This window comes from Microplitis mediator, chromosome 6 (genome assembly GCF_029852145.1).
Source record: "Microplitis mediator isolate UGA2020A chromosome 6, iyMicMedi2.1, whole genome shotgun sequence".
Taxonomy (NCBI): domain Eukaryota; kingdom Metazoa; phylum Arthropoda; class Insecta; order Hymenoptera; family Braconidae; genus Microplitis; species Microplitis mediator.
The window spans coordinates 8,358,108-8,384,089 of record NC_079974.1 but is presented as its reverse complement, the minus strand read 5'-3'; the positions used below and the strand labels follow the sequence as shown (position 1 = coordinate 8,384,089).

The 25,982-nt window shown below is 36.6% G+C and overlaps 3 protein-coding genes across 4 annotated transcripts in view; all 3 read left to right on the top strand.

Moving 5' to 3' along the window:
- The window catches only part of LOC130669511 (chitin synthase chs-2-like), a 147,063-nt gene extending 140,504 nt beyond the window's left edge, over positions 1-6,559 (top strand). For both annotated transcript variants that reach the window (XM_057472464.1, XM_057472463.1), the window contains exon 14: positions 6,196-6,559. In XM_057472464.1, the coding sequence (XP_057328447.1) occupies positions 6,196-6,419 (224 nt within the window). In that variant the 3' untranslated portion in view covers positions 6,420-6,559. The remainder of the gene's footprint in view (positions 1-6,195) is intronic.
- A 14,162-nt stretch (positions 6,560-20,721) lies between these two features.
- LOC130670479 (uncharacterized) lies at positions 20,722-22,227 on the top strand. The gene has a single exon (XM_057473886.1). It carries the CDS (start codon positions 20,722-20,724, stop codon positions 22,225-22,227), a length of 1,506 nt encoding a protein of 501 aa, XP_057329869.1.
- Positions 22,228-22,650: 423 nt separating this feature from the next.
- On the top strand, positions 22,651-25,131 carry LOC130670478 (uncharacterized). The gene has a single exon (XM_057473885.1). It carries the CDS (start codon positions 22,651-22,653, stop codon positions 25,129-25,131), a length of 2,481 nt encoding a protein of 826 aa, XP_057329868.1.
- The last annotated feature ends 851 nt before the right edge of the window (positions 25,132-25,982 follow it).

Here is a 25,982-nt window from a genome sequence, read left to right as displayed (position 1 = left end):
TCCGGAATCGTGCATGATAAAAAAAAATTGAGGTTTAGATCTGAAAACTAGAAACTTGAGGCTACAATTTGCTTTTTTTTTTCTACGACTATTTTTCACTGAGTTACAGCATGTTGAAAATCACCCAAAAATTTCGAATTTTGTTTCTATCCCTTAATTTATGTGACCAGTGTAGTTTTGGCGGTAAAACGATAGTATACATTGATTGATACGCCAGAAATTATGGCGGGAAAAACGAGTAGCATTGTGCCCTTGGCATTGTAGTATGGGTCTCTGGGCCATGCTGTTTCGACGTGCTTCCATGTGAGCAATACAATATCTCTATTACTATACACTATAGTAAATAACACCATACTTCTGGGATTCGTTACAATACTGTCTTGGAATATTTCACATACTGTTTTAGTATCTGTCTGAAACCATACTTGTATGGTGTTGAACGCCATGCATTTCTTAGGATAGAAACATGCAATCCTCATTGAGAGGTTTGCATGTTTAGGTTTCCACTATATTTAAATGGTGTATTACCGTAAGAAGGACGGTGTGGCTCAATAAGTTATAGATCAAATTGAACGGAGTATAGTATAGGGCCGGATAGCTTAACTGGTAGAGCACTCGGCGCGTTACCGAATTGGTCTGGGTTCGATTCCCAGTTCGGGCTATCTATATTTTTCTCAATTTATCTATAAATTGTCTTATTGAGAGGTTTGCATGTTTAGGTTTCCACTATATTTAAATGGTCTTTTTCTTGCGGCGTTATGTCATTTAATTATAGTGGAAACCTAAACATGCAAACTTGCAAATAACCTTCTCAATAAGACCATTTATAGATAAATTGAGAAAAATACAGATAGCCCGAACTGGGAATCGAACCCAGGCCAATTCGGTATCGCGCCAAGTGCTCTACCAGTTGAGCTATCCGACACTATACTATATTCCGTTCAATTTGATCTATAACTTATTGAGCCACACCGTCCTTCGTACGGTAATACACCATTTTTATATAGTGGAAACCTAAACATGCAAACCTCTCAATCGGACAATTTATAGATAAATTGAGAAAAATATAGATGTATAAAACTCTCTAAGGATTAGAGGTATTTGCATGACAAGCCACAAGAGTAGAATCTAATTAAATAATATGCACTAGAAGTTGGAGAAGCCATAATAATAGTATTATTATACTTACCTGAGAGCTGGTGATTCACCGGTGCAGATAGAAAGGAACTTACAAGCTAAGACAATTGTGATCATAGTATCACAATTGTCGGTAAAAACTACAAGCAGGTGTTGTAGATGAATGTACGGGGTTGCCGTCTTCTACAGGCAGGTACTATAGGCTAGAATAATCATATCAGTCTATGATTGTATTATCTAAGGGAGTGCTTGGATACTACAGAATACTTAGTCGTAAACGGGTAAGAAAAAATTAAAAAAGGGGTTAAAACGTAAAACTATATTTATGATAAAGACATAATGAAAAGTGAAAGTAAATGAGTAAAAACTGAAGATAATCGGCGCGCAGGCCTTTTTATAGATTCACGTCGGTGCTTATGCGCCGACGAGATGCGCATCCCTTCCATTAAAATAGCAAATGGAAAGGGAATATTAAATAATAATGATAATAATTATATATGTTAACAGGTAATAGCGGTAACATATGATAATTTTATCTCGGTGACAGTCTATTATCATGGTATGATAATGAGGTGTCATCAACCTTGTTACACCATGTATGATTTATTTTTTACGGGTTATCATTATTAGTACAATCCGATTGACGTTTACCATTAACTTTAAAGTTTGGTAATCATTGAGGCTCAACAATATGAGGTCCCTGGATATTAGAATTGTTAATTGAAGTATTGAAGTCTACGCAAACGTCTTTTTTTCGGCTCGTAGATAATTCTTTGGATCGTTTTCTGAAGGACATTTTTAATCGAACACTTTTAGCACGTATATCGATTTTGTAAGTTAGACTTAACAAAACATAAAATTCATGAAAACCAAACGTCAGCTGATAAATTTAGACTACAATCAAATGTTGACAAAAAAACATATTTTTGACTTCATAAGGAGATCTACAGAAATTATCATAAAGTCATCTTTTAGATCTCTATAAACCGATATCTGTAGAAAGTTATCAAAAAGATAACATTTGTCTCGCCTCTAAAAAATACTTTTTTTTCAGATAACATAATGATGCCTTTTTGACATGGATGCCAAACGGGAATCAAATAATTACGTACAATGACTAAACGATAGTGCAATTGAACGCCGTATCGAAATGAAATTTTATTTGATATTTTATTTCATCCGAGTATTTCCGAGAATTTTCGGATGATCCGTTTCTCCTTTGTTGCGGCAGTCGAGCTGTGCCGTGATGTATATATACTCTAACGTCACTCTTCAAGTATTTAGTCTATAATTACATTGTCAGTGTATCTCCAGACATTAACAGTAATTTTTATTGCTTCAACCGAATTAACTGACTTTGTGTTTTTAGATCAAGTACGAGTAATTTTTAAATATTTTGTTTTGCTCAGTATACGGCTATTTAATTTGTATTTGTAATTATGATCAATCATTTATCTTAATGTGAAGTGCCTGGCCTCTCCCCGATCTGCGGACCTGAGTCAATTTTTGATAATTGTTATTTGGTGATTATTAAATCACCTGCCACCCAACTTTAAATATTTTTAACAAAGTTGTCAACTTGTAGGTGTACTCGGACATCACTCCGGTACATCCCTGGTGGTAAAAAACCCATTGCAATATATATATAAAAACATATTGTAACGTAAAATTTCTATACTCGATCAGATTCCACAAAATTTACACTTAACTTTTACTCAATAAAATACTTAATACTCAAATCAACAAAATCGGGCTACGTTACATTTCGCCCACCGATATCCCCTCTCATCTCCTCTAGATCTTGACGGGCGCCAGCCAACTTTTATTTTCCCGGTATCGGTAACTGGTCTAGACGTACACGTAAATTAAATCCTAGAATCTAAATCTTTTGAAGATTAGAGACATGAACGGTATTAGAGGGATGTCCTGGTGTGCTCAGTATGCTAGGTTGTGGAGAAAGAGCCACGGTTCTTATTTTGTGGATGAAGCCGATTAATTAAATTAATACAAAATAAAATAAAATAATAAAAAGAAACCAAATATAACATCGTGAAGATGCCGCGGGAACGGAGCTAAGGGCTCGAGGTCTAGTACTCTCAGTCCGTCAGACAAATTAATACCTGAGTATGACATCGGCCACCTCTTGATGACGACGAATCACGAAAAGCTCAGTACACTTCTAGATAAATTATAAATTACAATAAATAATGCGGTAATTCGAAACTACAACCATCACGATAATCGGCTCCCAGAGCACATTAATTAGAGCTACATACTTCAAAACGACATCAGTCAAGGGTTGTGGTCAAGGCCCACCTTGGTGACTCTCCGACTCGCCACTACTCGCTCCAAACCTCCAAACTTGACTACTGGGTCAACTCGTACGCGAGCAACTCCGAATCTCAACTTACTCACTCGCCGGTATTCGCACAACTAATTCGCTCTAATCACCCACTCTATTCACTCACACGCTCTACTCCCTCTCAGTCACTCTCACTTCTCCATCCATTTGTACTCCCACTACATACAAGCCGAAGACTCACAGACCTTCCCGTAATATTACTCCCCATGGTATCCGAAGTTAACGAACCTTTGGCTTCCTCGAGCATCGCAAACGAGGCCTGCTATCCCCAAATAAATATAAACGTATCCCAGATAACTCCGGGTACCAACATGAAGGGGCGGTAACATCTCAGTCACTCCTCCGCGATCACCACGCCAACCTCAAGGGCTAAGCCTGGGCCTAGGCGTCATCACTGGTCGATAGGCACGTTATTTTGGCCACTATCCGCGACTCAGCTAGACCTTCCTCGGTGAATCCACGATCCACCACACAGACACTCCAAAACATACAATGCACCGTACACGCACTCCTCCGCACACTTAACTTCTCTCAACTCTCCCTCCTCCCAGAATGATCTCCCAGAGAGCATCAGAAGTATTCGATGTACAACAACTTTCAAACAAGAAGTGCACAAGTGGCTACTTTACAACGGATACCTACTTTTTGTGCTGAACTGTTCGAGATGACTGTCTCGTCCTACTGTGATACTAACCTAATTAAATCTACTTACATTGTTACAATTACTATATATTTTTACTGAACTTTATACATACTTTATTCTGTATATTATATATGCAACTATGTTACATAATATTTATTTGACTCTACGAACAATAAACTAATTTATCTAATCTAATCCTCGACACACGTACCCACTATCTCTCTCTCTAACACACAGACTCACACTTACTCAACCTCGAACTCAACTTCTTTGGAAATGTAACGTCACAATATATAAACCTTTGAACCATACACGGAGAGAAAAATATCGCCAGATTAAGTATACGTATCGCTATTCTGGCTATACGCTGTATAGTCATGTTACTTAACGATACGCCGTATAGCCAATTCAGCTATACAGAGTATCCTCACAGTGGATCGTCAAAATGACGATCCGTATCCTTATTTTAGGCATTTTATGAATCGCTGACATGACTATTGCGCAAACTCTGTATTTAGGCATCCGGCAACCGAGAACGATGATACGTATAGCCAATTTAGCTATACGGATCCTCACGCTGGCGATACAGATACCTATATCAACGAAACTACATATCGTTACAAAGGCTATTCGTCGTATTGTTAAATAAAATAAACGAATACTTAACCTAACCCAAATACGTATCTTTATTTTAACGATACTATAGATTATTAAATTAATATGAGAGTATTCTTAAATTAGGTATACGAATCGTTATTCTGACGATACGTCATTTGAGGATACATTGGATAGTCATTTTGGCGATATTTTTCTCTCCGTGTATGTATTTCCTGACTCAGCTCGCCGAACTGAGTTTAGAGATAGCAAAATTTTTCGAAACTTCCATCATGAAGACAAATACAATAGTTAGATTTCTATGAAATCTATTCATTATTTCTGGGGAAAATTATAATGGGAGCTGAAAAATGGACTTATTTAGAACATCCCGAGCGTAAGAAAATTTATGTTGATCCCAGGAAAAAAATTAATACATACATTCATATCTCATGTATCAAAAGTTATTATAGCAAATAATATTTTTTTTCTGATAAGAAGCAATTTAAATTATCAATGCTATAGAAACTGCAATAGCTCAACAAATTTCATCAATTCATAATTTTTAGAATTCTCTCTAGAGTTTTTTTACAATGCTTTCAGTTGTCAACATAAACTTGTAATATTATCGAAGAGATTTTTCAATATTACTACTTACGGAATGATCGTTTTAGAAAAAATTATTGATTTTCACTGTTCTCTTCCATATGTCAATCTTGTTCAAGGCTTGAGCAGCCCGGTCTTAAGTTTAATCTACGTTAGTGTCTTTTCCTAACTATGTGTCTTGCTGCAGATTTTTGTGGCCAGATTTCAATAGCAAGTCTAATGCAAGCCTTACACAAAAAATTCATGTCAGATTATAACTCAATTCCGAAACAAGACTATAGTTGAAAATAGTTGCGCAGGGCTTGCTCAAGATCTGTTCACGTCTCAAAATCGACCTTGAGCCTTGAGCAGATCTTGTGAAAGCCATGCGTAAGTACCTGTCGTAAGTCACTGGTGCAAGAAATGCGCCAGAAACTTTTCAACGTAGAAAAAAACACTAGTGTCTAGAGGTTTTGCTCAAGAAACTGGCACCAAAATCTTGCTCAAGGATTTGTTACTTGGGCTATTTAATTAGTACTAGTTAGGATTGTAATTTCACAAATCGTAAAATTTACAATACTGATACTTGAAATCAACAAAGAGAGGAAATTTTTCTTAATAATAGTAATTTTTGGTTTGAATTGTGAATTTTTTGTTCTAAAAGTTTTTCTCAATCCATGACTTTTATTATTAATTCATTTTGAGCTGCGATTTTTCCTGTGCATCAAAATTACATTTAAGAATCAGTTTTCAATCTTGTTTTATAGATTTATTCGAAAAATGTCATTTTACTGAATTATATGTAGAATTATATGTAGAATATGTATGAATTATATGTAGTGAAGGCGGAAATATCATTTCAATGATTTTACAGATAACTCACGACTTACGTCAACGGGGATTTCTCAGAAAGTCATTCAAGCTTTTGAGCAGAAACGAACGACGATGATTTCCAAACAGCAAAAGTCACGATTCAATAAAAATCGTACAGACGAAATATATCAGAGTGTTGATTACTCTCCCGAAGACAATATCTCCAATCACCTTCTCGACTATAGTAAGACAGGTTACGAAAACAAAATTTTTAATGAACAATAATTTTTTATAGGATTTATTATTATATTCTTCTAAATTTCTTGTTAAATCCAGGAACAATTAATTATATTATGTAACTGAAAAGAAATAATTATAAATGTAACTGTAAAATGATGTATATAAAGAATAAACGTAAAAGCACATGCAATATTATAACCGCTGTTTTCTTGATGTGCTGAGGTAACCCATACTTCTAAACCATGATCACAATGACGACTAGTATAGATTGCATAATAGGCACCAACAACAGATTTTTCCTATTATTTGCAATCAGCCTTTAATTACTGTTACGTGTGAGCTTACACCTTAATGTTCTTACTGCGTAACCGATCTTACCATGCCTAGCTCAGCGTCTCTAGACATTTGATAGGATGTTAAAAAGGGGTGTGGGTCGCTCAGTGAAGGAATGACTATATGTGAATTATATGGATATTTGTTTATTGGGCGTCCCCAAAATATGGGAGTACCCAGAAAAGGCCCTGAGAGTCTCTTTTACAAATCTAAGATAGCATAAATGAATCGGATACTAATACAATATTTTCATTCAACAATGGCGGCATCAAACGTATTCTTATAGTGATCTGTAATTAAAGCGGTAAAATAAGAGAGATATAATATTTATGCGCGAGCAGACGACTATTCGAATCAGCTTAACTATGGTAACTAACTCTTCTTCTGCAATTGCATCTTCTGCTTCCAAAATATCACTCCGCCGTTTCCCATGAGAACTTTTTTTGTGCTGCATAAGAAAATATCCCTTCGCAGTCTCCAACGGAACTCTTTTCTTCCAACAGTCAAAACTGCTGACCACGCGAAACATCTGCTCATCGCATTGTCTTTATAAAAGTAAGACTTAATACAACTAATGTAATGCGATATATATGTGCAGCTGTATAGCGCCTAATGAAACTACAATAAAATTTATTGCTTTCTGAACTAAAATATATCTATCTATTATTTATTAATTAGTATTAGACGGATGGGCGTCAGCTCACCCGTCACACGCTCCCCCGGCTCGAAAAAGAAAGCCATTCTCCCGAATGGTAAAAGAGACAATCCTATTCACAGGGTAAGTCGCATGTGAACTCCCTGTTATCACTCGAGATCACGATTCTCCTTCTCGACCAGTTGGAGCTCAGGTTAATTTTCAGCTGCACAACAGTATACGTTGCATACCTGTTCAAAAAAAAATATAATACTCGAAAAAAAATAAAATGATTATTTATCTCTCAGAATGCCCTTCGGATTATATGTATATATATATTAACGTAAGCTTATGTTCCCTGAAGAGACTCTCTACATACTAAGGAAAATAGAATATTTGTTGAAAGAACAATACACAAGAGAATAGTAACAAATTATGAATAATAATAAAAAAAAATGTTAATTGCATTCCACTGCCTTGTACGTTATGATTGGGCTTCATCGACCCGAGTCCTCGTGATCCTGAAATCCAATAGACGGACAACCCGGCATGCTGGCTGCATCTTCCTTGTGTGGCGTGCCTGCAACAAAACAAATAAGTTGGGAAAGGAATGAGGGACGGTTAGGTTGCTGATGACGAACTCCTCTACAGTCTCAAGTTCTTATAGTGCCAAATGCTCCGACGGGCAGTAGTAGCTCTGGTCAAACCTTCCGGTTCGCTGTTGTGGTGAGGAAGCTGTGTTAACTGCATCATTTCTAAGTCCGCATACGATACCCCTGATTGTTTCTGTGCCTCGTCATTTCCAATAGCGATGTGTCCCTCCTTCAATCCGGTAGTATCTACTTTCTTTTCCCTTTTCATCCGCCTCGATTTTAGTGGCGGCATCAGAATGCCTAACTCCTTATCCTTTTGCTGAACTGGTTCCATCTTAGGTTCTTCGATAGGTGTCGCTCTTTCTTCTTCCGTCTGCTTTTCGTTTTCCACCCGAAATCTTCCTTTTGTAGATACCTCTGGCTCTTCTGACGTTGTAATTTTACCTTTTTCTGCTTGCCTCTCATTCTCTGCTTGAAGTTTTCGTTTTATGTATAATCTTGAACACAATCCACACAAAATTAAAAATATAACGACGCCTAGTCCTATTCAGAAATACACGGCAAAGGTCTTGATTTCCACAAGTTCAGCTTGTATTCTTTTAATCTCTACCATGTGGCGCAACTCCTGTCGCACCTCTGCTAATCTGACACCTCCTTTTTTTCCACGGTGGCCCCATCACCTTGTAGCTGCCCCACCGCGGCCATTAGTTTATCTAGGGCAATATCAGTTCCTTCCGGGATCTTTTCCAACTCTTCCCCAATCTCTGGCCAACCCAGCTCTCTATCCATAATCTTTGCCACGACATGTATTCCTCGAGTTGGAGTTAAAATAATTTCACCGGTCACTCCCTCACACTCTTCCCGCTTCCACATCACTCCCGTTCCGTTCACGGTCATTTCCTCGGTCTTATTTCCGGCGCAACCAATTTTTAAAATCTCATCGCCCATGGCAACAAACAGCCAGACATTAGTATTATGTAACTTCATTCAAAATGTCCTTTCCAGCTTGACCACTCTCAATTCACACTCTTTGATATCGACGTTTTTCCCTGCATACAACCTTGCTTCGCAACCCTTTTCGCCTTCCAACTCATGTGTGACAACTCTACTAGCTCCAAAGAATCGATCACCGATTACCTTACTCCTTTCGATGTCGTCCCTTGTAAGCGATAGATATTCGCCTTCCCTTATGGCAGTATATGGTGTAGTCGGCATTATGATCATCCCATACTTCGGTGCTGTTGATAGCATGATGGGAAACGTATAGTGTTTGATCAGTCTATATTTCGTTCTTAACATAAGCGGCACCCTCCAGATGTATATAATTCTTTGATTATAAACTTGTACCTCTGCATCTATGATCGCTAGCAATGTCTTTATCCCATCTGAATCCGTTCCAGTAGGAAGTTCCATCCCTCTACTGTCTTCCAAAATAGCACCAATGGCCCGCTGAAAATCCGACACCGACAATATCCCCTTGAAAATCTGGCCTTCAGTTACCATAAAGGAGGTGATAAATACTCTTTTACTAACGGACTCGCGGACTTCTAACTCCCCCTCAAACTGATCCAAATCCACCTTGTCTTCTTCATTTCCTTTTCCAATGCTAAATTCCTCTTGGAGTCTGAATTATTACAGAGTGATTAGCTTGCCAAGTCTGGTCGCACCTAAGTATTATAGTCGAATATTAGGGCGCCACTGAAAGATGGACTCGGCCTTCCAGAACCGGATGTTGATGTAATTATTTTATATGCTCAGGGTCGTTCGTAATTTTTATAATTTTGTAAGAGAGGAGAGGAATGATGAACAGGCTGAAATAAATTTTATTTAAAACTTTAATTCCAATTTCTTATTAATTAAGCACCTTGCTTATTATTTATTTTCCCTTAATAACAATTAATAACCTTATGACAAACTATGCTTATGAAAAACTAAACTTATGACAAACTAAACGCGTCCCCTGGACGTTTCCACACTCCCACTTACACACGTATTTTAAGCGTCTCCCGGACGTCACACACACACACACACTCTCTTTAAAAAAACCGTCCACCGGACGTTAAACCTTGAACCTTAATACACTTTGATTAAAAAACCGTCTACCGGACGTTAAACCTTATTTTCCTTAATTACTAATTTTAAAAAACCGTCCAATGGACGTTAACCCGCATTTTCTTAATTCTAGTGTCCACCGGACATATCTTAAACCTAACTTATATTTTGTCCACCGAACTTACATCACAAACACAATTTCTTTTAATTAACATTACTTTGCTCTACTTAAAACTCTATTTTCCTTTTTGTACTTTTTATATCATCACAATCTTTTTCACCCAATATTATATGACTCTAATTCAACATAATTTCCCAATATAAAATTTCCACATTTACTCATTTTGATTACAATTTACCACTCCCTTAGTTTTTAATTAACTCACTGATTTTACACATATTAATTAATTAATTTGTTGTTTAAATTAAGTATTAATTAATTAATTTTTCCTTATAATTTTCCATTAGGAATTTTCCCTATAGTTAATTTTCCACTATTTTTACACATTAATTTACTTCACAATTAAACAATCCGTTTCTTTCCATTTTACTCAATAAAAATTCTAGCGTCCTTTTTACGACTTCATTTTATTTAGATATTTTAATTAATTAACTTAAAATTAATTTATAATTAAATCACGACTAGAATTACGTTATGAATTGAATAGAAATTCGGCCATTGTGTTGGCGTTACTCGGGTCCTGAATTTTACTGACGGATTCGAGTAAATTGAAGTTTATTTATGAATTAATTCAGCCACTGGAATAAATTCCGGCCTCAATTAATTTATTGACGTTATCGATAGTTATCTAATTAATTATTTACGCGGGAAAATTATTTTATTCCAGCCAAAGGCCTCGGATAAAATAATTCAGAGTTATAGACAAGATGGCGAATAAGAGCGGCGTGACACAACTTTTGAAAAGACGAGACGCGTGGTTGTAATGGCCAACGGCCTACAACTTCCAATTTATATACGCGAGGACCAACGGAAAGATATTAATTAAATTAATTATAATTAATTCTGCCATTGGAATATAAATTCCGGCCTTAATTAATTATAATTTTACCTTGATGAATTTTACAGCAACAACCAGATGAGACTTGCAGCTGATGTCCGGCTATTCCTTCAACTGTCGTTCAATTTTCCTTACAGGTAAATCTGCTCTTCCCAAAATTTATCCCATTGCTTATTTGCGTAACTTTCAATAATTGATTCATCCATAAATTGTGTCATTGATATTCCCGTATTACCGACGATAGTGCGGCCTGTTGCCCCTCTTATTATGGTATTGACCAAAACCGGAGTTTCTACCGGCAGCATTATTCTATTCCTCAATTTTTCCAAATCCTTTTCCGTATATATCCCACTTGTTGCCAAATACCTTGTATCTTCGTAGTTCCAAGTTGGTATGGTCGTTGGCTTTAACATTTGCGGTTCTTGGATATCCTCGAATCCCGGTCTCATAATGATCCATGCCCCATCTACTTCATATCCAAGCGATAGTAGTTGGTTGCAGTCTACAATGGTACCTTGTTTAATCAACATTCTTGATCTAGCCGTGACAAACCAACTCTGATTTTGATAAGTCACCGGTAACTCCTGATAACATTCTTCTACCTTTCTTAACTGGACATCTACCGGTATGCACTTAATTATATAAATGATTTCTCCTGCAACTGTTGCGTAGTATCCTGGTCCTTTCATTATCGCATAAGCGAATTCCTCCGGTTTCAACCCCGACAACATTAGTGCGTTTAATATTACCTGTCCTTCAACTTCACACTTGTGTGTTAATATATCCCCGTAAAGAGATCTCATTTATCGTTTAATGTGTTTTTCTACATACACAAATTTTGAATTTATGTAAGCAAATATGTCAAGGTCCTGCGTCGAGATTGATTTTACTTTCGCCGTTTCTTCACCTGGTTTGAGTACTTTAATTAATAGTTTGGGATGTTCCGTTTGTATTAAGGTGTAACCGCATATTTTCTTCTCCATTTTCTTTGCTAGGGCAAATGTTATATCCTCTGTATTGATCGTATAAATTTCTGGTTCTCCTTTTTCTCCAGACAGTAGCGTGCCAGGTCCCTCGTACAAAATTATGTGACTTGCTGTTTGACATGATTCCTCCCTTATGACCTCCCAAAATGTATTACCTCCTGTTTGATCTATGCACCCTCCTTCAGCCCAGTCGCATCTTGCTCCACTGCTAAGAACTACCTTATTGCTTTCACGTTCCACTGTGGCAAAATAGTTCCTAACTGTTACTCTAACGGTCGCTTCCACAATCACTTGACTCCAAGTACCAAACGGATCACTATATTGTGTTCCCGCACATTTTCCATCCACCGTGGTAGTTCCTGCTAGCATAATTGTCCGATAATGTGTTGCGTTTCTTGTTAATCCCTCGAATTCTGCATTATAACCCAATTTTAAGCTGCCAGTCTCATGTAACCTTTTGCATTGTCTGTACTCTAATTCATAAATGTATTCTCTTCTTCCATTTGCCACTACGAATGCATGATACCAATCTTCACAATATGTTATTACCCGATTTATTTCTACCCGACATTCAAACACTTCCGTGTTACTAAATTCTGCTAACTGAAGTAATTAAAGCGATACCGGCTTTTCATCTGGATTCTTCAACGGTATGTCACACTCGCCCACCTTATTTGCTGAGATGGTAGTGACGTTCATAGATATGCCCCCGCAATCGTACCCCAATAGTGCTTGTAGGGGTTGAGCCAACAGGATTATTGTAAGCAGTACCATTTTATTCTTGCGCTCCGTCCTGTATTCAAACAAATCTTTTGTAAATTAGCAAAATTCTACAATAATTCGCGATTCACATTTTTTTTTTTTTATTATTAACTTATCATTTTCACCCTCTGTTATTTAGTAAAACCGATTATTATCATTCATCGTGACTGTGCATAATTCCATTGATTTACCCTATTATTCGAAATATTATTTATTGCTTTACTATTTATCTAAAAAAAAAATATAATTTCTTTACTCTGTGTTTTTTCCAATGCTCTTTAATTAGCGTCGAAAAAGATAAAGGAAAGGAGAAAGAGATGGCGAAGAGTACGAGGAAAAAAAAAAATTCTAAATCCGCCTAACTGACCTCTTTCGAATTAATCTATCAATCCCACTGATTCGGTTTCTTAATTCGAACAACAACGAAAAATATCATCGATTCAACAATATTTACCACGCATTTAATCGATACGATACTCTAACTCCCTTATACATAAGTGATTATGTGCAATATTCCTAATTACCGTGTAATTTACAGGTAAGTATCCTATTGTATCTCTTACGATCCCAGGATATATATATATATATATATATAGTCCAGGTGCACGCATCTGCTGCATTGTTAAAATTATTTTGAATTCCGTCCGTGAAACACCATGAAATTCCAATTGCCTCCCGCAAAATCGGTTTATCCAGGTATTACTAGAGCTCTACAGTTTGGTTTAAAATTCCAATAGCAGTTTCGCTTATTTTAGAGAATTTAAAAAAAAAATTCCAACAAAAAGTTATTTTTTTGACTTTCCGGAAAATGTCTATTTTTAAAATTCAACTTGTATATCTCAATTTAGTAAGCGATCATGAAAATTCATCACCAATTTTGACTGAAAACAAAACTTGTAAAAGGTGTATTTCTTAATTGCTTATAAACCATAAAATTTCAATGTAAAATTCCTAACAAAACATTTCTCAATTGACAATATATATAATGTCGTCGTATTCTGATGAAGGATTTAATTTTTTTTTTCTAAAAGTTTAAAATCATAATAATAAAAAAAAAATTCTTTTTAAAATCGTACATGTTTTGCCGTCTATTTTATGCAATTTGTTAACCACAATTTCACGCATGTATAATTACTACTTAAGAAAATTTATAATGTATATATATTTAAAAGAAAATAATAGAAGTATGAGAAATAAGGATAAAGAAAAATTGTTCCAATTAGTTTTGAGATTTATTCTAATTTCCTTCTGGATTCCTTTCTCATAAATATAGAATACGATCTTTAATGTTAGATTTTCTAATATTTCACGTGCTTCCTGTTTAACTTACTCGATTTTTTTCAAGAAGAGAAAAAACTTATCTGCATATTTATTTCTTTCTTCGATACTTCATTTTGGACGTGTGCGTCTCGACAATCCGCTTGTCGTTATCAGCCTCCTCAGCTGATGCTGCGGTTTTCGCGATATCTTTTCTGCTCTCTATGTCTTTTACCATTGCAATCATTCGTTGTCCCGAGTTAATTGTTCTAATACACTGGTGGAGTTTAACAAAAATTTTAACATGGATCAACCCCTTACCCTCGAACAATGTTGCGAGCGATTCGTCCCTGTCGACGTAAGTTAAATTTTTATTTTCTTGTTTTTCCTAACTTGGTGATTTATCTTGAGTACAATGAAACCTAGCTTCTACTACATATTTATTATTTTATATACTCTCCAGATCATCCTCCGTGTTTTCAATTATCTCCGAACCCTAACTTATGATCGACATCCTCCGCAACGGGGTGTTTTCTTGTGTGACCAGGTTGACCAACTTATTCGTTCGTGCCTTCCTCCCGGTCAGCAATATAAATTGTCCGGGTCAGTCATTCGCACGCGGTTATTTTTCAATGCTCAAACACTACAACCGGGGGCTACACCTCGTCGAACTACCGAGTTCCAAGGTCTGCATCGCTTGTCATCTGACCTTGAAGTTATTGCAGTCAATAAGATTTTTAGCGAACAGTAATTTTAAAAAAAAATAAAAATAAAAATAACATAGCGAGAAAGACAAAACTAAAATTTCAACTCTTTCTTTTTTTTATGTATTTTTCAGGCCCTCGATTTCCCGTTTCGCTGTATTAGACGCAATCGATTAGTTAAGATCCTTTATACATATTTTCTACTTAAAAAAATAAAAATCTATAAGGTTGAAAGAAAATAAGTTTCAGAAAAAAAATCTTTTTTGCATCCAAAACGGACACTTTTTGTTTTTCCCTAACTTTTCTTTAAGGTTTTTAGGATGTGATAACTATTAAAATAATTAAACGGCAAGTAATTATTGACTTAAAGGTATCAAAAAGGTTTACTCTTAAGATTCATAGTTTGTTAAAAAAAAATTTCCAAATTAAAGTTCTACGTCGCCCGAAAACCAAAAACAGGTGATTCTTATCATTCCCTAACTTTTTAACTCCAAGCCCTAGAATATAATGATTATAAAATAATAATAGGAGAATTAATTACGATTACCAAGCATTCAGAAATTCAATCATATCGTTCATGGTTTACCTAAAAAAAAAAATTGGTTGAGTTAAAATTTTCCACTGTTTAAAATCTGGAAGCAGCCGCTCATTATTTTTCTTAACTTATTAATTCGACGTCTTAGAATATAATAACTATAAGATTATTATAAGGTAATAAATTATTAACTAAAAAGTGTTCCAAAGCTTAACCGTAATATTTATAGTTTATTCAGAAATAAATTATTTAGATAAAAATGCTACACTGTTTAGAATTCAAAAGCAGGTGCTTATTATTTTTTCTAACTTTTTTTTTCGAAATTCTACAATATACTCATTATAAGGTAATTACTATATTAATTACTACTAATTAATTATCGATCAAAAAGCATCTAAAAGTTTAATCATATCATTTATAATTTGCCTGAAAAAAAATTATTTATGTTGAAATTCTATGCTGCTTAAAATTCAAAACAGGCGCCTATTATTTTTCTTAAAATTTTTTTTTTTGGACTCAAGATTCTAGAATACAATAATTATAATATGATTTTAAGCCAATTAATTTTAACTAAAAATATTTAAAAGTTTAATCATGTTAATTATGATTTGCTTGAAGAGGAGGAAAAAAAATTATTTATGTTAAAATTCAATGCCGCTTAAAATCTGAAAGTAGACACTTATTATTTTTCCTAACTTTCCAATTTAAGATTTTATGGTACTATAGTTGTAATATAATTATAGAGTAATTAATTTTGGACCAAAATTCATTTAAAATTTTCCTCACATTATTTATAGTTTATATAAAAAAAATTCATTTGCATTAGATTCCCACGCTATTGAAATTCAAAAGTAGGCACTCATTATTTTCCTTAACTTTTTAACCCGAATTTTTACAATATAATAATTATATTTTTATCATAAAACAATTAGTTCTGAATTGAAAGCATAAAAAATTTTAATCCTATCATTTATGGTTTATCTGAAAAGAATTCTTCTAAATCGAAATTATGCATTGCTTAAGATTCAAAGCAGGCACTTATTACCTTCCTTAACTTTTGAAATCAAAATTCTAGAATACAATAATTATAGTATAATTACAAGGCCATTAGTTTTTTCTAAAAAGCATTTAAAAGCCTAATTGTGTCATCTATAATTTGTCTGAAAAAAATTATTCATTTTTAAATTCTACGCTGCTTGAAATTTGAAGTACTATTTTTCTTTAATCAGCGTTAGAACTTAAAGCTAAGTGAATAAATTTCGAGGAAAGAAAAAAAGTTTGATAATACCATATAATTTCTTTTTTTTTCTAATGCAAATTTCTCTTTTTTTTTCGATTTTCATGCTAATCAATCCTGTTTTTTTTTTTTTTTTTTTTTTTTTAAGGTTTCCTTCTTCATTATTAATCTGATATTAAAGATGATTATTTTACATCGTTTACTGATTTAATTTTATAAAAAAAATTAGTAGACCATATGCTTCATATCTATACTATAAAATAACTACCATTTCTGTATTTAATATTTTAGGTTGAAAATTCGAAAATAACCATTTAAATATACAAAAAATTTTTCATGAATAAATAAATTCTAATCGTTCATTCAGGCCAATAAGAAGAAGAAAAAAATCAAAACTAGCGGTTGAAATTTAAGTGTCAATATTTTTATGTTTAAAATTTGTTGTGTTTTTTTCAGAAAATTACTTGAAAATCATGCAAGTCATATTTTCATTTATTTATTTTTTATATTTGCATACCAAAATTCTCTAATTACTTCTGATAGTTTAATATAAAAAAAATATTCAAAAATTCAACGGTCTTCTGTAATTAAATATACATATGATACAAATTTTAGAGGATTGGGACAACAATATTTTCAATTCGTAAAAAAAATTTAAATCGACTTTTTTTCTACAAAACTACCATGGTGTTTTCTGATTTTCTGGGCAGATAGTCAGAAAGTTTGGTTTATTGGTCTGCCCTAAAGACACAGTTCGTTCTGACGCGATTCCTGCTACATTTATTACCGACGATCATCAGAGAATTTGTAAGCTTTACAATATCTGCGTAATTTACACTATGAATAACTTACAACTTACCCTACAATATTAATAATTATAGTTAAATAACCTTTTTATTTTATTAACAAAAAATTTCTCCTCCCCTTTTCTTTCATTACTTATATAACGTTAACTACTATTCGTCACAACCCACGGCGGAGTGTGGTGTGTGCAGAATAGCCGTTATGGCCCACCGATGGTAAAACTGAAAATAAAAATGATGAACAAAACCAAAAATATCCCTTGGAGATGCTCACGATCCCCACTGGACACACAGCTCGTCCGAGGCTGGGTTAGATAACCGAATCGGGCGCCAGTTCGTGTACCCCCACGAACAAAATATAATAAGCAATAAATAAGAAATGAAAATGAAAGGGTTAAAAATACAGAGAGCAGTTTCAGGTGTTAGAAAAGGATAGCAAGAAAGAGACAGTATACAATGAATAAACAGTAAAATTAAACCAATCCCAGGTTGGTAGCCGTTTAACCCGATATATTTTTAATTATAAATTCAACAACATATACGTCAACAACATATACGGTCACCAATAATTATTAATACACGTAGAATAAATTTACTTCCAAGTTTTGGATTCAAGTTTGTCGACAGGACAAATAAGTGCGCAAATATCTATATCTATTGAACGTTACTGTACGCAGTGCGCTCTCTCTCACTCTCACGTAAGAGATATACGAATAGCCACCAACGCGGGACGAATTACACGCCAATGTAATAAGCACAAAGGTACTTGCAGTCTTTGTTGTAATATTTACTGCTGGCAGGGTCCACTGGTTATAATTTATACTCCCACAACAAGTAATGCAATCAATCAAGTCAATAGTGCCTATCAATTAGCCAATACAATTTGTACGCTTTACTAAGTTCAAATGGCGTCTCAGTTTTTAAGATATCTGGCAGCAACAAGCAACACACCTTGCTCTCACAAGCGATTATTCACGTCTGGCCATGGCAGCACGTGAGTCCCATGCCGGCACCTCAGCCAGCGCCATCTTATAATGTTTTCTCATTTCAACCAATGGAGCAATATACCTGTCTTATGTTAATTCACTCATCGACACCAACATGATGCATGACTTGTTTGGCATGTAATTCGTCCACTTTCGACATTAAATGACCATTCCCATATTTTAGAGCCAATTAATAAAATAATTTTTAAATAAATCTCCCATTGTTTTATTTATAAGACCCGTAAATTTATTTAAAATAAATAAATTTACTGAGGCCAACTGTTGCGTTGCCGCGCATGCGTCAACCAACCAAAATAATAATAATAATAATCATATAATAAAATAAATTAATGCACAATTATTTATTCCGGCGACTATAAAATCCATTTGACCATTTATAAAACTCAGTAAATTTTACTAAATTGACCGCGATTGACCGCAACGTTATATGGCGCCCAACGTGGGATCAGGCAGTCATCCGCCGGTACCAATTGGAGGAATAGTGAACATAACCAGGAGGCCTATGGAGATGCTGCACAGAGCGGTCTCGCATTCCGCATCAGACGCGGTGCTGCTGTGAGGAGTTAGGCCCCACTATTCACTTATTATTATTTATTTCTTTTCTTTTTACATTATTATTTTTTTTATATTATTTATTTGTTTTTGTACTGGCCCATATCTATTCACGTACTGTGGTTGAGTTACCAAATTTTGTGTTTACTTGAATAGAGGTAGTTAGAGTCTACCCGGGCATTGTTCTTTTGTTAGAAGTGTCACCTTCCGTTGATGGTGAAATATTTTCATTTGTATATTTTTATCATTATTAAATTGACACTTGGTTCATAATCATGCATCACATTAACTCAATTACCTTTTCCTTACCTAACCTAGCAAGAACGGGAAGGTAAGTGGAAGTTAGAATTTGTTTTGGAAACACGCTAATGTATACGAAGACTGCTGTTGTCTCGGCCAAAGGTCTTGCAGAGGGCTAAGACCGGCCTGGTGAGGGGGAGGTGTCACGATATTTGAATATCGCGGCATTTTTGCATTAGGTCGGAGAAGGGCAACAGATGGCAGCACACGTCTGCTCAACGCGTCTCCCATACCATTATTATTATCATACTATTATTATTATTATTCTATGTATTATTTTATTTTATTTACTGTGTGTTTATTATTTGTTTAATTTCCTAGGCAAAAATTGCGGCTATATCAGTTAAAATTACTGCATTGTATAAACGGTCGAATGGATTCTATAGCCGCCGGAATAAATAATTGCGCATTTATTTATTTTATTATATGATTATTATTGTTGCGTAATCACAACTACATTCAAATTTGAATGTAGTTGAACTTCCGGCAAATAGAGGCAGCACCTACTGGGGCCTAGTGTCCATCTATGAGAACTTGACTTGCGCTGTGCGACGCATGCGCATGGATTTTTCCTGCCTCGTGGCAAGAAGACCGACGCCATTATCTTTTCGTTTATACAATTTCAAGTGTCACCACGTGTTTTGTATAATCTATTAAAATTGCGCTCATCTCGAGTAAATCATTAAAAGTAATCAATAAACTACGTTAAGGGTTCATAACTCTATCAAAAAATATAATTATTTTTATAATTGCGAGCTCAGAGCTCAAAAAATAAATATAAAACAACTTCAAGAAATCCAGCGTTCTACAACCTGTTCCTGACGAGGTTATATCATCGAGAAAGCAACAGGTGCATTATTTATTAAACATTTACTTGCTATCAGTGCTCAATTAATTTAAAAGACTCAGTTTTATTATTTATTTAATTATCATTATGCTCAATTTCTTAATTAATTTCAAAGTTATATTTCGCTCAGTAGCCTCTGCTATCATGCTACCACGTGTTCAACAAATAAATTAAAATCAGTGTAATTTATCATGAGCTCATTAAATTCAATTCAATTAAGTGATCATCACTATTAAAACTCAATAACGAAAATATTTATGTATTCAGTGCTATTAAAAATAGTAATTAATGTGTTCACTTCGCTCAGTAACCTCTGACATCATGTTACTTATTATCATGACATTTTTGCATTCAACTCAGTGTTCAATTAAACTCAACTTGATTATTTTTAATTCATTATTTACTCGAGCTCAACTCAATAATTTGTATTCAATTATTCACGTATTCATGAGCTCAGACAATTAACAGTATTTATAAATTAAATAAACTATTTAAATTGCAACCCAGTGATATTTTGTGCTGTGACAAATAAAAATATTGTTATATTTTTAAATATGCGTATTTTTCAAACATCCCAACCACCAACCAGTCCTGGCATGTCTTTATTTAATTAATATTACAACATTTTATGGTCCTTCGAGCCGGATGGTTGGTTGGTTGTGTCGGTAGCATCATCATTGGGCAGCTGTACTCATATAACCCCATTCACAGGTCAAGGAGCTCACTATGGGGGATGAAGAGAAGAAGAAGGGTCTTCCAAAGGACCAGGAGCACTCAGAGGTTCCTGAAGGTACCCCCAGGGACCAACACCTCTTTCCAGTAATCACCGTGGTCGAAAATCAAGGCCTCAGCGACTCAAGCGCCACCGAGACTGGGATCCACAGCGAAGGAGACCAGTCTAAGCAGAAAATCAAGCGCTCTCCCAGGAAATCGACGATTTCCCCAGCACTCGAGCTAAAAGTCATCAGCCAGCACTCACGCCTCGGAGTCTTCTCAGACTGGGAAGCTCTGGCGGATACACTCACCGTCGCCGACGGCTTAGCTCAACTCAAGTCTCGACTTGAGTTACTCGAGGGTGAATGGCACCAGTTCAACCTAACTCACGACTCACTAGCACTCACCTGCACCAAGGAGTTCTTGGAGAGCTCATATGTCAAGGACGGAGTATACGATTCGGTGTATCGGTCGTATATCAACGCCAAGGGCAAACTCATCGCACTCATCAACTCAATTCCAGTACCAGCTGCTGTTCCAGCTGTAGTGCACTCAACCCGGGCTCCAACGCATCTGCCAGCACTCGCAATTCCCAAGTTCGATGGGCGTTACGAGAACTGGCCTGAATTCAGGGACTCATTCACCTCAATGGTGATCAATGCTCAAGAACTTGCTCCAGTTCAACGTCTTCAGTACCTGAAGAGCTGTCTGCAAGGACAAGCCGCACTCAGCCTCGCCAGTGTACAAATGTGCGATGACCAATTTGTACCTGCGTGGAATCAGCTAAAGGAGAGGTACAACAACCCTCGCCTACTCATCGGTGCTCAACTGGACAAGCTCCTTAATATGCATGTGCTCACTTCACGCTCATCTGAGCAGCTCAATTACCTTCTGAACACCGTTTCAGAGGTAATCAACGCACTCAACGCACTCGGGGTACAATTGAACTCAGATATGAATCCGCTGCTTACGCAGTTGATCATATCAAAACTGGACTCACATAATCGGGAGCTCTGGGAGAACAAAATGGGTGCTTCCACTGAATACCCATCACTCAAAGATCTCAATGACTTTTTAGTCAGTCGTGCTCGTGCTCAAGAACGGGTGGAACAGGCATCAAAACCACCACGTTCATCTGGCAAACCAGCGTCATACTCTGCTGCTGCTGTTTCCAAGTCGCACTCATCGGAAACTAAATCTCCAGCCACGAACTCATCTACTGCACTCAAGAAGCCTCCCAAGAAGGTATTCCCTCCTGCACAATATCCCTGTGATTTGTGTAAAGGAGATCACTTTATTGTGAGATGCACTCAATTCTTGGGACTCACAAAGGCTCAACGCACTCAAGTCGTTGTGGAGAAGCGACTTTGTGAAAATTGTTTTGGCCATCATCTACCGGATGCGTGCAATTCACAATTCACATGCAGGGTGTGTGAACAAAAACATCACACCATGATACACCCGGGACTCAACAGCACTCAAAAACCATCTAGCTCAGCCGCTAAAGGCACTCAATAAAGACGTCTGCTTCCACATGACGACTCGAGCGACGCTCAACTGAACTCAATTGCACTCAACACGTCCGGCATTCATCATACTAGTACTCATTGCCCAGCAATCTTACTCGCAACATGCCTAGTGGACTTGATCACCAAGTTAAGTACTCATCCAGTACGCATATTGCTGGATCCAGGGTCTGAATTATCGTTTGTTTCAGATTCCTTGGTCAATTCACTCAAACTTAAACGCACTCACTCATCTATCCAGATTATTGGTATTGGTGTTGCCAATGCTGGTAGAACTAAAGGTCAAGTCGCACTCAAGCTCTCATCTAAGCATTCAAACGACTTAGTCATCATCGCACACGTATTAGATGAACTCATTATAAGTTGCTGATCAACTTGAAGCACTCTGCAAGGCGGGCGGATTCCCTCTTGCTAAATGGGCAAGCAATCATCAAAATTACAACAACTCAATCATGTGGAAGCGATCAAAAATCATAAATTCGAGGATCCAGACTCCAGCACCAAGATTCTGGGCATGTACTGGTCCTCACACTCAGATCAGTTCTATTTTACGTACTCACCACCATGCTCAACTCAAAATTTTACAAAATGGATCATTTTATCAGAGATTGCTCAAATCTTTGATCTTCTTGGATTTTCCGCACCACTCATCATTCGAGCCAAGGTATTCATGCAGGAGCTTTGGCTCGAAAAGCTCAGCTGGGACACTCCATCGGCAGCCAATCAACGGAATAAATGGAGAAACTTCGAAAATGAACTCAAATTTATCTCTGAAATCAAAATTCCAAGATGGATCCACTCATCCACGTGCTCAACCACCGAAATCCATGGATTCTCGGACGCCTCTCAATTGGCAATGGCAGCTGCCGTGTTCATCAAAGTCCACACACCTGCTCATGGAGTCAGAGTTACGCTGCTTTGCTCCAAAACCAAGGTAGCTCCGTTAAAACGACTAACGATACCAAGGTTAGAACTCACCGCAGCTCACATGTTGGCAAAACTCACAAAACACTGCCAGAGCACTCTAAATCTCACTCAATCGCCAATATACTTGTGGACGGACTCAACAATTACACTCACGTGGATTAAATCTCATCCGTCTCGCTGGAAGGAGTTTGTTCGGAATAGGGTGTCACATATTCAAGATCTACTTCCAGATGGCCACTGGAATTTCATTCCGGGCACACAAAATCCAGCAGACTGCGCAACACGAGGGTTGACACCTACTCAACTCCGTGATCATCAACTATGGTGGACTGGCCCACCATGGTTGCTCAAGAGTTCATCGTCCTGGCCTAAATGTCCATCAATCGATGATACAGGAGCTCAAGCAGAAGAACGGCCTGGACTGGCCCTGTTCTCATCGAATTCATCGCTGAAATCAAATTGGCCTATCATGGAACGGCCAATACCACTCCTACGCATGTTACGAGCTACTGCAATCTGCTTTAGACTTCGTGACATGATCAAGAAATCACCAAACTCATCACTCAAGACTCCAATTACTTCTGACGAAGTAATGTCTGCACTCAACTTCTGTATCAAAGAAACTCAACGCATTCATTTTTCAAACGAGATCAACATGCACTCCAAACACGCACCATGGCCTAATGGTCATCCATTTGCTCGATTGGTTGCATTCATTGACACCGACGGCATCATTCGAGTAGGTGGACGGTTGGAAAATTCTCCAAATCAAGACCAAAGCAAGCATCCTGCTATTCTACCACGGAATGCGGCACTCACAAAACTCATCATCTCTGATGCTCATCAGCGTACCATGCATGGTGGTACTCAACTTACTCTGGCATTCATACGACAAAAGTACTGGATCATTGGCGGTAGACAACCAGTACGCTCAATTATACTCAAATGTATAAGATGCGCACGACATCGTGCTGATAGAGCTCAACAACTCATGGGTCAGCTACCAGTATCACGAGTTACTCCATCATCTGCATTCACTCACACTGGAGTGAACTATGCTGGCCCAATAACACTCAAAAATTGGAGACGCAGAGGAGCAAAAACATACAAAGGCTGGATTTGTGTTTTTGTCTGCCTTTCTACGTCCGCAGTACATCTAGAGGTAGTCAGCGACTACAGCTCTAGTGGTTTCATCGCAGCACTCCGCAGATTTATCAGCCGACGAGGCATCTGCACAGCACTCTACAGCGATTGTGGAACGACGTTCAAAGGCGCTGAAACTGATCTCAACCGTCTGTTCACTCAAGGAACTCAAGAGTCAAGAGAAATACTGGATCACATCACTGTGAACAGTATTGCCTGGCATTTCAATCCACCAGCAGCTCCACACATGGGTGGAAAGTGGGAAGCTGCTGTCAAATCACTCAAACATCACCTTACTCGATCAGTGGGAGAGTCTTCATTTACGTTTGAAGAATTTACGACTCTTCTTACGCAAATTGAAGCTATATTGAATTCAAGACCATTGGAGCCACTCACGGAAGATCCAGATGACATGGATGCACTCACTCCTGGTCACTTCTTAATTGGACGTGCACTCAACATGATTCCTGAACCAGCACTCATCGATACAAATAGTTCTCGATTGTCTAGATGGCAATTTTTACAACAACGTGTTCAACAGTTCTGGAATCATTGGTCGACAAGTTATCTTCAAAGACAACTGGCAATCACCAAGTGGCAACGTCCAACTCATCAAATTCAAGTTGGGTCACTTGTATTACTCACCGACGAAAGGTTTCCACCAACCAGGTGGCCTCTCGCTCGTATTATCGCACTCCACCCTGGCAAAGATGGATTGACCAGAGTTGCTACGCTCAAAACAGTGAACTCAACACTCACTCGTCCAATCACGAAGCTTGCACTCCTACCAATTGAACCAGAACCACAAGAAGATGACGAAGAATAACTTCACTGGTTCAATGACATGCTCATCAAAAGATCAAGTACTCAAGAACTCTTCAATCATCAACTCTGTTGCTGATGGCGGGCGGAATCACAACTACATTCAAATTTGAATGTAGTTGAACTTCCGGCAAATAGAGGCAGCACCTACTGGGGCCTAGTGTCCATCTATGAGAACTTGACTTGCGCTGTGCGACGCATGCGCATGGATTTTTCCTGCCTCGTGGCAAGAAGACCGACGCCATTATCTGTTCGTTTATACAATTTCAAGTGTCACCACGTGTTTTGTATAATCTATTAAAATTGCGCTCATCTCGAGTAAATCATTAAAAGTAATCAATAAACTACGTTAAGGGTTCATAACTCTATCAAAAAATATAATTATTTTTATAATTGCGAGCTCAGAGCTCAAAAAATAAATATAAAACAACTTCAAGAAATCCAGCGTTCTACAACCTGTTCCTGACGAGGTTATATCATCGAGAAAGCAACAGGTGCATTATTTATTAAACATTTACTTGCTATCAGTGCTCAATTAATTTAAAAGACTTAGTTTTATTATTTATTTAATTATCATTATGCTCAATTTCTTAATTAACAGTATTTATAAATCAAATAAACTATTTAAATTGCAACCCAGTGATATTTTGTGCTGTGACAAATAAAAATATTGTTATATTTTTAAATATGCGTATTTTTCAAACATCCCAACCACCAACCAGTCCTGGCAAGTCTTTATTTAATTAATATTACAACAATTATTATTATTATTTTGGTTGGTTGACGCATGCGCGGCAACGCAACAGTTGGCCGCAGTGAATTTATTTATTTTAAATAAATTTACGGGTCTTATGA

Excerpts from the sequence above, each read along its gene's own strand:
- LOC130670479 (XM_057473886.1), top strand. The coding sequence starts at position 20,722 with ATGGGGGATGAAGAGAAGAAGAAGGGTCTTCCAAAGGACCAGGAGCAC.
- LOC130670478 (XM_057473885.1), top strand. The coding sequence starts at position 22,651 with ATGGGCAAGCAATCATCAAAATTACAACAACTCAATCATGTGGAAGCG.